Source organism: Drosophila pseudoobscura, chromosome 3, assembly GCF_009870125.1.
Source record: "Drosophila pseudoobscura strain MV-25-SWS-2005 chromosome 3, UCI_Dpse_MV25, whole genome shotgun sequence".
Classification (NCBI taxonomy): domain Eukaryota; kingdom Metazoa; phylum Arthropoda; class Insecta; order Diptera; family Drosophilidae; genus Drosophila; species Drosophila pseudoobscura.
The window spans coordinates 10,920,642-10,936,937 of record NC_046680.1 but is presented as its reverse complement, the minus strand read 5'-3'; the positions used below and the strand labels follow the sequence as shown (position 1 = coordinate 10,936,937).

At 46.5% G+C, this 16,296-nt stretch overlaps 1 protein-coding gene across 5 annotated transcripts in view; it reads right to left on the bottom strand.

The window, feature by feature from the left end:
- SLO2 (slowpoke 2) overlaps positions 1-16,296 on the bottom strand; it is a 92,244-nt gene that overhangs the window by 47,635 nt on the left and 28,313 nt on the right. For 2 of the 5 annotated variants that reach the window (XM_033378693.1, XM_033378698.1), the window contains exon 2: positions 15,268-16,053. The exons of 2 other annotated variants lie outside the window; for them this stretch is intronic. In XM_033378693.1, the coding sequence (XP_033234584.1) occupies positions 15,268-15,512 (245 nt within the window). In that variant the 5' untranslated portion in view covers positions 15,513-16,053. Of the gene's footprint in view, positions 1-15,267; positions 16,054-16,296 lie in introns of those variants that run through there. One more of the 5 variants, XM_033378701.1, reaches the window with a different exon arrangement.

Genomic DNA, 16,296 nt, shown 5'->3' with positions numbered 1-16,296 from the left:
CTGCCCCGCGCTGCCCCTCCACTTGTCTTGATTAAAAACTTTCCGAGCGACAAAATCGATGATGGAATTATGTAAACAATCAATTTGCGCCAGCCAGGAGGCAATGAATGAATGAATTTCGCCCGTCCCTGTCCCGTCCCTGTCCCGTCCCTGTCCCGTCCCTGTGCCGTCCTGGCAGTCGGCAAGCAAACACTACCTTCTCTTCTAGTCCCCTGCACCGAAACACACTCGGATAATGAAAGTTCTCGCCGTGGCCGTGGCCGTGGCTGTGGCTGTGGCTGGGTGGGGGCGTATACAAAACGTGTATACTTGCAAGCAAAACAAGCATTTGCCTGTTGTCGGTGTGGGCTGGAGAAAGGTAATTCATTTGGTCGGCTGGGCTGTGCCGTCCCGCTATTCCTGCTAATAAAACATGCCCCTGCACTGCGAGAAGTGTGACGGGTGTTCCGTGTCAAACTTCGTCATATCCCCTGAACGATTTCTTCGAGTGTACGCTGTTTGAACAGCCTGTTGCTGTTAATACAATAAAATGGCAAACTCATCGCACTTTGGGCGGCCCCAAAAATATTGTAAGGTCCAACAAGGGGGCGGCTACCGACCTGACCCCCTGGTCCGTCCCTCCTTATCGGTGATTGTCAACAGTCATTATGTGGCACACAAAAACTTTCTCTCGTCTAAATATAAAACTTTCCACAAGCACGTGGAAAACAAATAAAGAACGAACAGAACAGGAAAAAGTAGTTTCCGAAAATTGAAGAAAATTCCATGCACAAATTCTTTTGAATAAAATATGACCAGCAGGAAAGTAAGAAATGAATTTAAAAGAAGACTCTACTGAAAACCATTGAATGCGGAACACACGAAAGAACAAATGTTAAAGCCCTTATAGACTTTGTCGTTGGGAATTTTCGTATATGTTGGGTTAAAGGGTTTAACGGGAATCCGAAATCTGAAATTAAACACAGCTGAGTGGAGCGCATCTGATCATGTGGAAACCGTTTCTCTGCATAATTGTCCTCCGAGTCGGGACAAATTGGATTTACACAATTAAAAACCACCTTCCTTTCGGCTAAGTTCCGTGCGAAATGCGACAGGCTGAGCCGGTAGGGCCCTAATTATTCAAGCATAAATTACAAAAATAAATTGTTGACACGAACCAAAGGGGCGGAGGCCCACGGCTCGTCTTCGGCTTCGGCTCCAGCCCTGGCCCTCTATCTTCCATGTCAACATATTGCTCTAAGCATTTAAGCCAAATTTAGCTAGGACAAGGCTGTCCTACTAAGACGGCTCCGGGCTCTGGGCCTGTAGGCCTGTAGGACTATTCTCTGCCCGTGTAAATAAATTAAGCGGCTTAAGATTGCATGTGCTGTGCCGCCTGGGATTGTCGTTTCTTGGCTTGTTGTTTGCTGTTTGTCGCGCTTTTTGTAATTAAAACACTTGACGAGTATTTAACGCGCCATTGCCCGTGTGCGAATGCCGCTAATGGAGCCATTTGGAGCACATCAGGAATGTTCTAATCACGACAAACTTCTTACACGGAATTTTGTATAATTTTGATTATCCGGTACGGGCGGAGAACAATGTAATACTCGCAAATCCAAACATGGGATTAATCCAGTTCTTTCATACTTTTACCACGACCGTAATCCAAGGATCGATTTATTATCGATATTGACCGTTTCTTACGTTTCCAAATTATTTCTTAGTCATTTAATAAATATTTCAACAATTTTCTGTAATGTATAAGTCCCTGAGGCATTTTTAAAATATTTAAACTCATTTCCATCATACAGCTTTTGGCCTCTCCTCGACAGCATCGAAATGTATTGACTGCTGTCCGAAGGAGGAGGAGGGCGGAGGAGGTCCTCGCCACACCGCATTTATTATGCAGTTGTTGGCGATGCGCATATCGATGGCATTTTTAATTGAACTACGACGCCCGAGTCGAGCCCGAAAAAGGGGAGCGGTTACTGGGAAACTCGGCTCGTAAAATGGTTGAAATTTAATTAAATCAATGTGTTGATTTAATTGAAGTGCAATGGCAGTGCCACTGACAGTGGCAGTGACAGTAGCCATCTTAATACGCTTCGCCGGGCAATGCAATTAAATTCCATGTTAATGCAACTTACAAAAAAGGCACCGCCGCCACCCGTAGCCCTATATGAACACATACTTCCATCGATATTTATGAGTATTGTCTGGACTTTAAAGCGTACACATTTTCTTGGTCTATTCCTCCTCCGGGTTGTAAATTATTTAGATGAGTTGCCACTCGGAACGTCCCAAAGGGAAAAGATGTACATGTATAATTTTGTTTTATAGAGTTGCATATTTATAAAAGCTAAAATAAAATTCTAGAAGAAGCTGTCCTTGTTTGCACTTTTAAAGCAGAAGAGTTTGTCTATCATCATCCCGGAGGAGGCATCAACAGCATTTGCAGGTTTTAACCATCCAACTATTCGAGATTAGATTGGCTCAGTGACTCCACTGAAAAGGGTTTGATTGTCAGGCCGTGCAATGGTAAAATATGAACAGACTACACGATGACAAGCTGTCCATCGGTCCGTGCCCTTCCTTGCCCCTTCTGTTGCAATGTGTCAAGCTACTGTTTGTCAGTCTGTCTGTCCATCTGTCTGTATTTCTGTTTGTTTATTTGCAATACGAAAACAGAATCGAGCCGGACAGCCGCTGGATAGTCCATCAGAGGGCTACACCCCCCGGCTGTCTGTTATAGCCGTGCACTTAGCCATTTCAGCCGGCCCGGACAGGGCATGGTCCTGCCATAAGCCTGCCAGCAATCGTTCCCTTGGCTTGGAGTGCTGTCAGCTGTAAATTTACGATTTTCGAGTGGGTAGCGGGAGGTCAAAGCATAATAAAATCTTGATATATCCTTAAGCTCGCCTTTGTAGCCGTTTTCAATTGCATTTGCCCCGCTGATAATTGATGGAAAATTTCTCTCGCCTGACTCTTTAAGCTCTTTGCGCTTTATACGCTTTTTTGCAGCTCTCTTTTCTAGTTTTTATTTGATTTCTGTTGCAGTATCCTGTTGCCTTTTCTACTTAATATCCCAGAGCTTTGGCGGACAGTGTCTGGGCGGGGCAGTCGTTGGCTGTGTGGCAGGCAAATATTTGAACTTCGAGTGAACTTTTTCCTTGCCCACTGGAGGGGAAAAAAGCGCCAGCCATGGCCATGGGGCTGTTTGCTGTTCACACTCTTCCTGTGTCCCGTGCAGTAGCCGGAAGCATGCTTCCTGGGCAGCCTGCTTAGGTCTGCATCTCAGTTAAAGCATGCATAGATATTTCTGCATGAAATGAGTTTTTGGTCGGCTTGCTGCCCGAAAGGCCCTAATGCGGTCAAGTGGCCCAAACCGACATGACCTGGCGGCCACTTTTGCTGCTGCGGCATATTTTGACAGTAAATTGTAAATTGACCAACAAATGTGCATCCTAATGGGATGTACAGTAAATTTATTGCTGATCAAATTATATTACATTTTTGCGGCAATTAGAGCAGGCTTTGATGGCAAATTTTCCATTCCGGTGTCCTTTTCTCTTTAGAATTATTGAAAATGGTCATAAATAAATACGAGAAATACGACTATATTCATATGTTTCTTTGTAATGATTCTCGTGTGGGTTGGTTCTATTATTTATCCATATCTTTGGCGTAACACTCGTTTAACAGGCACATTTCCACACTCCTTTGAATGGAGATTGACATGCGAGGCGGCCATTTCTGTGGGCGGAAGGAACGTCCCCTGGGAGATCGTTCAACACAGCACACAATCAAAATCCCTCACACTCACGCACTCGCACACCATGTCAATCAGCAAATAACAATCTGACAAATGCAAACAGCAGAAATGCAAATTGTGCGACATATAAAAAATTCAAAGCAGGTGGGGAAGTGCCACCGACGACCATAGGTTACATGAGATCAAAATTGGTTCGTACCTTCCAGGTTCTCTTTCTGCCCTCGGTAACAATTTAAATCTTAATTAAATGATAAAGCAGCAGAAGCCGGCATGAAACGTAACCTTTGCCAACGGATTCAGTTGCTCTCCTCGTTAAGTCGCCTGCTTCTGCCGCAATCCTGAGGCATGAAGTAAGCTGAGAACTTAAACCCCATTCCCATTCGGTTGGGGAGACGTGACGCATACGCATACGCATACGCATACGCCCTGTGTGCCGCCCTGTGTACCGGCCTGTGTGCTTCCCTGTGTGCCGCCCTGTGTACCGCCCTGTGTCTGTGTGCCTTGTGTCACTCTCCATTTTTTTTTGTCTCCATCATCACAATATTCCTGTACTGACGTCAATCGATTGACTGTCGAGTGTCCCCTGCCGATTCACGTTATCCCTAATTGCATTTGGAGACGGCCGACTGCCGGACACGCCCGGCTCATCAATATCGTCAATACACATTTATTATGCGATAATTAATTGTCGCACTCCCAAAATCCCAAAAAAAAAGTAAAGCTGATTGCGGTCAAGGTTAGAGGAAAAAGGGAATAAGGATTCCTCCCATATGCTGTTGATATGCTTTGTTCCCACACCCCCCGACCGGCAGGGCACATGTCAGAGTTTCGTTACTTCTTGGCAGTGGGCCCTCTTTCCATTATAAATGCCTGGGATATCGTCACATATGTCATTTGATTCTCGTTTATGGCAGAGCTTTTATTGTCCTTGATGGGAAAGTAGACAAGTCAAAGGAGAGGCATGATTCAGACCTCAGACTTCAGACTGCCTTGAACTTCATTTGTAAGCATTTATTCACGCAATTATGGAATACATACAAATTTAATAGATGACACGTCTAAGAATCCCTGTGCGAGCCACAACCCACTCTCCGATGAGAGCGCAAACTGCTGAAACATAGCCCACAGCGAGCACAGTCCACACCGTGTGGAAATTTCCAAGTTGTATTGGGTTTCGTTCGACCTTCGGTGGAACTCGGCGACTCTGGACATTGCTCATTGACATCAGATCGCGAATCGCTTGCTTGTACCAGCGGTCCATCAACCCAACAGACCATGTCCAGTCCACGAAGTGGGCCAATGCCATTCCAAAGAGGGAGTTCCTCTGCAGGACGAAAGCGGTCGGGACGTCTCTGAGGAGGTCCAGTCCGGGCGAAATGCACAGAGCCTTGCGGCTGGTTTGTCGCTGCAGAGCCCGGATAGGGCCGTAGTCGTAAGAGAAGATCTGATAGGCGTAGCTTGTGTTCAGGCTGGAGATCAGCTCCATTTGTTTTTTGCCTTGAATGACTCGGACATTGGGCAGCTGCCTACTCAGGAAATCGGGTTCCACTTTATCACTGATCATCCTGAGACTCATGGCGTTGAAGAATACGGTCAGGTTGCTGTCGCGCAGCTGTTTTAGGTTGCGGATGTACTGGTATTGGGGGTTCGTGGTCAGGAGAGTGCTAAGCTCGGCTCCAAGGTGAGTGCCTCCGAGCAGACCAACGAAACCCATCACCACGAACAGCTGGCCCACGGCGGTGCCTACCCGATGGCGCACGAAGGGGACTGGCATCCCCAGGAGACTTCGAAAGACCCGCTGATTGATGAGCAGACTCAAGCATCTGAAGTCGCAGCGCCTATGGGCCAGGCGATTGTATATAGCTCTCATGAGGCTCTCCACCACTGTGAAGAGGATGTACCCCACCAGTAGAACATAGGCTGATTGCACGAAAAAGATGCTATTAAACATGTCCCCCATGCCCAACTCCTTTCCGCAGGGAACTGCGATTGACATGGTCAATATTCCGATGAGGGGAAGCGTCGAACTCTGTTTACGATGTTTCAAGCTCATCATCTGGGCAGTCATCGGCAGGTCGAGATCCCCTCTAAGTGTCATTCCGATGATATCCGATTGGTGAAACAGGTGTCCTCCACCAGACTGGACTTCTCCGAGTTTGAGGCTAATGTTGCGTTTCGTTGCGAAGCTCTGGATCAAGGCGAAGAGAAGGCCACTGTACCTCTTGATACCATTGCGGTCCTCCCAGACGAAGCTTCGCGGTGGCACTTCGTCTAATAGGCTTTTGGCCTCCTTACCCTGAAAGTTGAACCAAGGAATGGGAAAGAGTTTACCCTCCCTGAAGGTCTTCGGAATCGATTGAAAGTGCGGATGAGGAAACGGCTGTAAGCGATGCGCGCTGGAGCTTCCTTCCAGTACCAGAAGTTGGAGGAACATGTGCTGAGCTGCCTTCTGACAGAACGCTGCAAGCAACTGCTTCGACAGCGGGACTCGTAGCCAAACCACAATCCTTGCCTCTCTCATCTGATTGAATATCTCGGCCAGGGCATCCAGTAGCAGCAAATCCTCGTTGGCGTCAATGTACAGCAGGGCCAGCACCACCTTGTTGTACCGAGTCACCAGCTCAACCCTTTGGCCCTCGTCTAACCGAAGCGTGGGCCAGGCGAGCGGATAGAATGGCTGCAGTGGGTCCGGGGCTGGAAGTTTCTGGTGACGACGTTGCATCACGAGAAGCGTGGAAATGCCATGTTCCTTGTGTACTGATTCGAGGGTTTCGTGGAGAAATCGAAGCTGCTCTACGGGGGCTACTGTTTCACTGAGCAGCAACCAGAGCAGAGCTGAAACTCCGTTCATGATGAGCCACCGACTACAGGATCCTAACTGAGACTCGGACTGATTCTGGCTGACTTTAGTGGGGATTCAGGCCATATCTTTTCAGATCTCCGCAGTGGGTAATTCCATTTAAATGTCATTTTAATCTAAAGTGCTTTCAAACCCTCAATCAAAAGTTACTGCTCTAAGCGAAAATTACGTATACGCACTGCTGCCTGCCGCTGGCAACCGCGAACTGCGTTTTGTTATTAAAATTAGCATGAATATTAAATTCAAAATTTGTTTCGTGTGTGCTGTATATTTAATTAAAGGCTGAGCACAGTGTGCCACACAAATGGTGCACATGCCCCCCCTGCTCCGTCCCTGAGTCTGCCCACGAAAGTCGGAAACTTTCATACACATGTTGATGTCCTGCCATGCAGTTAGTGCTGTTCATCTGCTCTTGGTTACTTTTCCCCATAAAATTCACTCGAGTTGAAGCCCCTCAACGACATAATTTACAAAGCGCTTTGGCAGCTGTCTACCTCTGTCTCCTGTCCCCAGTCCCCAGTCCCGTGACTGCCTGCTGCCTGCTGCCCGAATACCTCCTTACCGACACTTCCGGCTCTGCTTTGTCCTGCCTGAGGGCCACGTTATCATTGCCAGTGTCACTCTGTGCCGGCTGGAGCAGGAGGTGGACAAGAAGCTGGAGGAAATGGAGCATTTCAAGCGCATTTAATGCTCATAATGTCAAATGCAACAAGAACCACAAAACAAAACCCCCATTGCCTTGGCTGCGGTTTTGTTTAGACAACAGAAAAACTGGTATGGTAGGGATTTCAACCAAGTTGAGGGCCACAATAAAAGTTCACATATTCACAAACTGCACTAACTAAATCCTGGCAACTTCATGGATACTGCTATAAAGTAGAGGCCTCTAGATTAGATAGCACTAGTTGAACCCTTTCTAAATGAAGCTGAGCTCGGTCAAGCTAAAGGAACTATTCCTTGATAGAAATTGTTGCAAGAATGATAGAATGATGGATAGTCTTCCATATTGAAGGGATCTCCTTTCTTATCTTATGTCATTTATGTCTTTCCCCCATAACCATCGGCAAATATAATGGTATTTCTATCCCCTCTTTGAGTGCCTCTAATGACCATTCTTTTTTCCCTGTCGCATAGAGGATCCTTGAGTCCAGGGCCAAGCCCAAATAAATACTTATATACTACCCGTAAATACTCGCTTTCGAGTATACCGATATACCATACATAGATAAACTTTTATTGATATAAAGAATTATCCACGTCGAGAAAACAAAGTAAACAAAAAACGAGAAAGGAAAAGGAAACTCAAAGGAAATACCAGGAAAAAATATAGCGCGAATTGGTTAAGACAACATTTCCAATTCGGATGCGGCACGGATGTGGAGTCACTTTCGATTGCACACTTGAGTCGACGCCGGAGAGATCTGGGAGCTGGGCCCCACACCAGCTAAGGACGTACGTACCTTTGGCCTTCTTCCGCACGTCTGAGCCGGATACAGAATAGAATGTGTGTGTGTGTGTGTGTGTGTGTGTAGTGGGGGCACGGTCGGAGTTGGCGTCGGGGACTGGGTGTTTATGATTGCAGGTGTTTTCTGTAGACTTTTATGGCGGCAACTGTTGTTCGTGTGGCACAACGATGCCCAGAGGACGGCGGAGTGCGCGAGCGCGGCATTTGCAATAAATTTAATGGTGAACTTTTTGAACTTTCGGCTTGATTTCGATACTTCGTTGTTCCGCGGATGCGTATGTGGATGTGGGCATCGATTCAGGTCTGTTCTGTTCTGTCCTCAGGTTTTATCCGGGGATAAGTTACGGTTTACGGGTCAACTGACTGGCCACACAGCTCTCTGGGACGGGCTGTCCGACTTACTTATTTATGCACTCACGACAGCAACAAATTCGCACGGAAATTTTATGGCCACTTATACCCACTCGCTCAGAGACTAAATATTTAATTTGCGCTTTGTTGATTATTGATTTATGTGTGGCATCATCCTGTCCTGTCCTCTTTTTGTTGGCCAGTGCAGTACAATCCAGTGCAGATGAGAAACAAATAAATTCAAAATGTAGTCTGCTCGAAGATTTATGTGGCAACGGAGTGGCGTTTTTTGGCTCTTAAATTATAGGCCAGGGCAGCGAAGATTCGAATGCTACTCTGTAGAAAGACTCTGTGCGCTTGATTATGAAGTAATCAATACGACTAGGTAAATGCCAGCGTAATTGCACCAAAAATTTCATTCACTTTGCATATTCTAGTCGCTTGATTCAATTTTAATTAGCGCTCTAGCGATTTCCGTTACAAAAATCTCTCGCTTTGAAAATTTCACCGACACGAACGAATGGACGACACTCACGAACGCACACGCACAAACACACTCGCACACACACGCACACACACACTCACACACATACACAGTCTCGCTATCTCTGTCCCACTCTGTTTGCTTAGAGTGAGGAGGGGAAATCGCTAAAGAAAACTCTGGCTTTGTTGAGGAGCGTTCGAGGGAAATCACATGTTTCATGTGCAAAGTGTAAAAACAAACTGACAGCCGAAAGCGGCTCCATTGTGTAATGGTACCCCGAGCCGAGGAAGCCACTGTTAACGTTAACGGTCCATCCCATCACCTCCCGCCATACCAAGCAGTAGAAATGTTACCGGACAGGCAGGATATACATATGCGCCGAAAGCTCCTCTCCAGAAGCTTTGCTCTGCGGTGCCGTGACTGTTACTGGAACTGTTAGAGCACGCTGGAGCAGTGTTAACAGCACTGCTTTGCAGCACTGTTAGCCCCGGCCGCGCGTTCTCCGAGTTCGCACATAATTCGCGCTTGATTGAAGCCGGACTGGACAGGCAGGTAGGTAGGCAGGCAGACACCAGACGACCTCACAGTGTAATTAACTTTTATTTATGTCTGCGACCCGTCCAACAATCCGAAAGTCAAAAAACTCCAACCGGCGAGAATCAGTGCAGTAAGAGACTCGTACTTGTCATCGACATCGCCCCCAGGCCGCGTCGGGCGGTGGGCCGCAAATCATTTTCGAGCCTCTAATTAAATTTCGGTGCTGCAACAGGTGTGGCAACCGCAATGCGCGTATGGCCTGGAATGATTATACCCGAATATTTAGTCGCAATTGTAAAGAGCAATAAATGTCGCAGATGCCACAACGGAATGGAATCAACAAACGAGTGTAAGCGGTAGGCAAAGGGCGGACAAAGCAGAAAAAACAAACAGATATTCGCCTTAGACGGAGGCTGAGCCAATAAATCAATTCGTACCGACCGACTCGTAGGGTTAGCTGGAGCAGCATGCTCCTCTCCTCTACTGAATTTCATTACGAATGCCAAGCACAGAGGTCGCCCGCAAGAGCACGCAGCTGGATGGCCACTCAAGCCGAGCACTCAAGCCACCAGAGACGGCAGGACATGCCACAGCAGCAGCAGCAGCAGCTGCCCCAAGTCAAGTCAAGTGGAAGGGAGGCCGGAGACAGCAAACTTTGGCCTCTACAGGGGGGGAGGTGGGGTTGGCAAAAGTGTGTTAACATACTAATATTCACTTTGCATCTTAATCGTTGTTGCTGTCGTTCCGTTCCTATCCGCCCAAAGGATGTAATATTGGGGCAAAGGGAATGGGCTTGGGCTTGGGCATGGGCATGCTGGCAGTTGATGGGAATGGAATGTTCTGTTGTGTTGTGTTTATGGTGGGACCGGTTGGGGGGTGACAACAGCTTCAATTGCCTGGTGTGGATGTCATCATCATCATTATTACGGCCATAGACAGTATTCTGGTGTTTTCCGAAGGTAATTCTCCCTTCTATGAATAATTCGACAGTGATTGGTTGTGCGATTAGTGAAATATTTAATGTCCCAGAGGACTAGCTAAAGAATTATATTTATAGTTGAGTTTTTCTTATTATTCTGTATTGACTATTGATTATTCTGCTCGACTTCCACGTGGGGAAACTACAGCCCGGATGTCGTGTGGGAAAATCAGTATTAAAGGCGGACCAGCATATATTTATAGCCGATCCTTTTTAGTAGGTTCTGCTACATGGCAACTACATTAGAATTTAGTAGCTACTAATCGCGACAGAGACACCTGACGTCGAAGTCTGACAGTCGGGATGGCTGAGCGGAAAACTCTACAAAAAAGCTCTCTCCAGCAGCAACAACAGCACTACTGCTATGGTGAAAGCTTTGGCTCTCGCGCTCTCGCTTGGTTGCCTTCCATGGATTTCTTGCGAATAACAAGAGGAAGGGATAAGCAGCACGAACACGTGGTCGAGTCCGATGGAAGAGCGGTGCAGGAGGCCTGCTAAGAGAGAGGAGTGAAAGTGAGCCAGCAAGAGAGAGCGGAAGAATGGATTAGGAAAGGCGAATGGGAAACATGTGCGTCGCCCCCAATAGGCACTTCACACTAACAAGAGCTCTGGCTGGAGCTGGGGCTGGGGCTAGGGCTGGGGCTAGGGCTGGGGGTAACCTCAGATGACCTCGACGGCCTTCAGCATATGAAGGCGGGCCCAGCATATGCAGGCGTTCACCAGCCTAATTGGCAATATCAGGGAAAGCTACTTGTCGTCCTGTTCAGGTCGTGCGGGCTTCCTGTCGTCTCTCGATTAATGAATTTAAGACACGCACGTTCTGACCAGCTCGCTAAAGGTGGAAATTAATTTAAAAATCCACCTAATGTTTAAATTTCTCGCGCAAAGGACTTGTTGCGCCTTCTTTGGTAGTGGGGTTGTGGGGCACCATTGCTGGGGGAGCCATTGAAATGCATTAATCTTTTAATGAAATCTTATGACGCAACGTGTCGTATACGTCGTGCCCCATATAAAGCCCGCCGGATAGTACACTGCAAAAGCTTTAGTCGTTCAAGCAGCATTGCATCGAATGGCATTATCCTTGTGGTTTTGAATAGCGCAACGCTTAGGAGTTCAGTGAGGCGGTGGGGGGAGGGGAATGAGTGCTTTTCACTCTGCAAACATGTTTGCGTTGATGTGGCCTTGCCCCCATCGTGATGACAATTTATCGAGTCTGCATTCCATAAACTAGTTTATTGGATAAAGAAGTTCATAACGTTGCGGAAAAGCGCTTTGAATGCTGAGCACATAAGCGATTTGAGTTTGAAAAGGCCAAAAGTGGTTTTGCTATGTAAATAAAAACGAATTAGATACGAATTAGAGAGCAACCGTTGTCTGTATGAGCACACACACACACACCCATACGTGTTCAAGCCAAGAATCCACTTTCACCTACAGATAATTTAACAGCAAACTGAAAGGAGTGAGACGGTAAAAGACTGGTAATAAATTTGTATGATGTGCCCAAAGCTACTCCCATGATTCGAATGGAATATACCTGTCTCTCAAGTTTTGTTTCTCGAAATTCCCTTAAAGAATGTCTAGATATAAGCTACAGAAAGAGCAGTGGACTAAGCTCGATCTCTAGTAGATTCTAAAATACCCGAAGACCGATCAGCAAATCAGCAAAACCGTTCCGAACAGGACAGTATTCGTTTAAGCCAGGGAATATTCATTTATTTCATTGATATCATATATTATTTTGAATTATATTCATTAAACATTTTATTTATCTTTTCTATTCCATTCCGTAATAATGGCACACACTCCTCCCATTCTCCCATCGCCGGCAAAGACTGTTCGGTTTCGGTTTACGCAAATGTTGATCAAGATTGAGAACTCAAAAGTGCAACATGAAGCACTTCTCTCTGTCCGTAACACACGTGTGTGTGTCCTTGCCGACACGATATACCCTACGCAGGCACGGACGGGGGGTACACGCACGTAAAACACAATTAGAAGTCAGACACATACACACACGTACACGGAGGAGGGAATACATTTTATTTCATTCCAGATGGCACGGCATAAACATGCATGACATACATATGTACATACGTAGAATTCGAAGACATTTAGCACAACAACGCACGGCGCACGGAAAACATAACGAAATGCGCGGCATGATATGGTCCGGAACACACGAGGAACACACCTGCGTGTAAGCCCCAAGGGGAAGACGTCGCTTCGTCCTTCAGTCGTGTTGATTTGCGGCATTTTTTATGATTACTTTATGAGTGACTAACAGTCATATATATGGGGGGGCGGGGGAAAGGGAAATGATGCCTACAGAGCAGAGACCATGTCGGCATGGGGAAAAGCCATTTACCATTCCGTACCATCGAAGGAGGATTGGTACACAAGTAAAGGAGTGAGAGAGGCTGCACCTCTCCTCCCTCTTCAGATAAGGTATAATTGATAGAATGTTTAACATACAGCAACTCCAGTCAAGACACGATTCATTTATCGCATCGACAATATATACATATCGCATACATTACTCATACGTACCGTTGCCCATGGGCGAACAAATCTTTCTTCGTTTATAGACTAAAGCACTCCACTCACCTGAAAAGAGAGAAAAAGTTGAGAAAATGAAACAGCAGTAAAGCCATGCATGTGTGGTAAATGTGGGCGTTTGCTAAAGACCAAAGCTCTTAATGCTCTTCAATAGCTCCCTGATATATGAGTGCTCATGTTGTGGAGGTGTGGGGTGGGGTGTCTGTGCTAGCTTTTATGGGGCCATTGTTAGAAGATTTCTCGGAGCAATAAAATGGCATAGAGAGAGCTGGGCAGCTATTATTAACCATTATTAAGTGGTTAAAGCCAAGAGTTCTATGTCCGAAATTCATTTAGAAAGCGTTCAAGTCTTTCTTTCTCAGCTCACAGTACGATGAGGGGAGCCAAAGTCATCCATTTCCATTACTCACTCACACATTTAATGGCCAGTGGATATTAAAGACAGACTCAGTCTAATTAAGGTCAATAAACGCTTCTGGCCACAGAAAATCAATGTCTATGTCTGGGGCAGGGGCAGGGACAGGGAAAAGGGCTGACAAGGCAATTACCAAAACGGCTTACACCCAGCATAATCGCCATTCAAGGAGGTGTCGATGCAAGCTGCCAGGAAGGCATCTGCATTGTATGAGTGCCCTGAAAAGAAAGCAGTCCCAGCATAATTGAGTTATTTACGCTAATTGGCACACGGCTGGGGGACGGGGGACCGGGGGATGTGGAAGTGCCGGCGCCTGCTGAGTGGCAGATGACGCAAATTGGCCTGAACTGCAGGGCCAAGCCGCAGAAGTTGGCCCAGCCAACGTGCCGAGCTGTTGATTGTCAAACACCCTGTCGAACGCCCTGAGTGGCTAGGACCACGACATTGTGCCTAGTAGTGCCTTTGCGACACCCACATTATTCTTTCCTTCCGCTGCCTTGCAAAAGCCCACAAAATGGATTTTCCATTCAACATTTTCGTTGCGAGCTGGCGGCAAATTTCCGGCTGCCTCCTACGTGCCACTTCTGCTTCGGCAAACCCCTGGCAAACTCGCTGGAGAAAAGCAGCCACAGTAAATTCAATCACAAATATATGTACCAGCCACAAAATTTAACAATTGTTGCATGTGCCGGTGGCAAGCGCCGTTTGAATTATGAATAGATTGACTGAGGTCAAACTGTGTATAGTTTCGGCTGGAGTACGTTTCTAATGAATGAAAGGGACAACCTTGGAACGGAATTTCAATGTGGCTGAAATATTCCAACAAGGGGAATATTTTTCCGGGACCTTCCGGCCAAGTCTCCCAGCAATAATCACAGACAAAACTCAAAAACAGGATAATAAATGTCAAAGTCCTGAGACGAAATTAAACTGCTTCGGGCACAAACTGCTTTGTGCGTGGGTGTCACAGTTGATTTGGGCCCTGTCCCACTCAAGAACGGAATTTAATGGCCCCGCCACTTGGCCGGGGTGTGCAGTGTCAGCAAGCTGTTCAAGTTTAATGCCTCCGTATTTATGGGATACAATTATAAATTAATCGTATGCTAAGCGAAAATACGATTATGTACGGGGCATGTTAACATCCTAAAATCAGTGAGTGTGTTAGAAATTTATGGTTTCACTTTCGATGACTATACGTAAACAGTGTCATGCTTGTTTTTGTCCATAAAGCACATACATTTATGTGCGTACACTCAGAGAAAACCAGCAGCACAACTCTAATATTTACACTTCGCTTTAAAAATCTACTCCAATAGAGAGTTTTCACATAGATTTTTATATTTATATGCAAATATTTGATTTAAAGTGACTTTAAAGTGTTTTCTATATCTGTTGAATATGGAATATGGAGAAATGGAGTGTTCTGAGGATCCATAGAGCCACAGCCGCAGTCCGGAGGCAGAGATATGAATCTATCAGAATTGTGATAGGTCCAAACGATTTGGTGAGCAGCCCCCCGTGCTGTTCGCCCAGCATGTATACTCGTCTATCAATCGATTTTATATGAAAATGATAGAGGACTTTTATATATGTATATGTAAGCTGGGTAATCAGTTAGGTCTGCGGCGTGTGGCGCTTGATTGCGGCTCACGTGCGGTGCCTGGTCCTACAGATAGCGCCCCAGAAATATTCCCCTTTGTCAGGCACTTAACCCAGATGAAAGCAAATATTTATGTAGATTTTCTGCGCACGCAATCAGCCCAAGAATACAGAAACACACATAAATACCATGCCATGCCAAAGGCAGGCAGGCTGACAGCAGGAGGGCCTCAGCTCTGGACAGCTCTGTCCCTGCTCACTCACCTTTCATCCAGACGCATACTGCTGCGACTTATGTCACTCCACACGGACATGGAGCGGGGCCGCTGGAAGATCGACTTGGAGAAGCGCCGCACGGCCGTCGCGGGCAGCTCCTCGTTGAAGTTCACATTCCGGTGCAGGCGATGCTGGTGGCTGGGGGATGCGATCGAGGGCATCGAGTAGCTGCAGGTTTGGTTATCGTCCGACATGGCCAGTGCTGTGTAGCTCGCTTGGAGCTTGTGGGTCATTTCCTTCACGAGGGAGTGCGAGTCGCGGGTGGGATATGTGCAGGATTCGGTCCGAGCTTATCCTGTGGCTCTACATCATTTCGCTGGATCTTCTAGATCTTCACGGTCACTATCACTGGCACTGGAGCTGGCACTGTTACATTTCACTGGCATCCGCACTGCACTGGCCGAGTGTTCGCTGGCTCAGGGTGTCGTCTCGGAATGCGGCGTTAATTGCATCTGCATCGCATCGCAGGGTCTTGGCGAAAAAAACACTTGTGTATTGTCTGGGCTCATGACATTTCCGACACTTCATTAAGCACAATCAGCACAGACAATTGACTGTACCTCTCTCCCTCACTCTTTCGATTTACGAGCTCTATCTGTTCTCCAAGTGACTTTGATAAATGCCTGCTCACGAGAGCTCCTCACGCTCGCTGACTAATTGACTGGACAGACGTGCAGCAAGCGGCATGCAGCATGCAGCACGCAGATATTATCATAGATTAAAGTTCAACTATCGGGATGATCAATCAGGCAACTATTCAATCAATCAGAGTCCCTGAATATTTTCATTGAACATATAGAACACATAAATAACATATGATAAAGAAAATTCTTTGTGCCCTCAATGTACCCTATACGGTAGAAAAAAACCGTCTTCAATGTTTGGAAATTCATACTGCACTCGGACTATGCTTTTTGAATCTATAAATTATTCATAATTTTGGTTTTTGTTAAATTGTATTTTTGTCGCATAAAAATGCCATTTGAAAACGCCTTTGGCTAAGTGGGATTTGGAGAG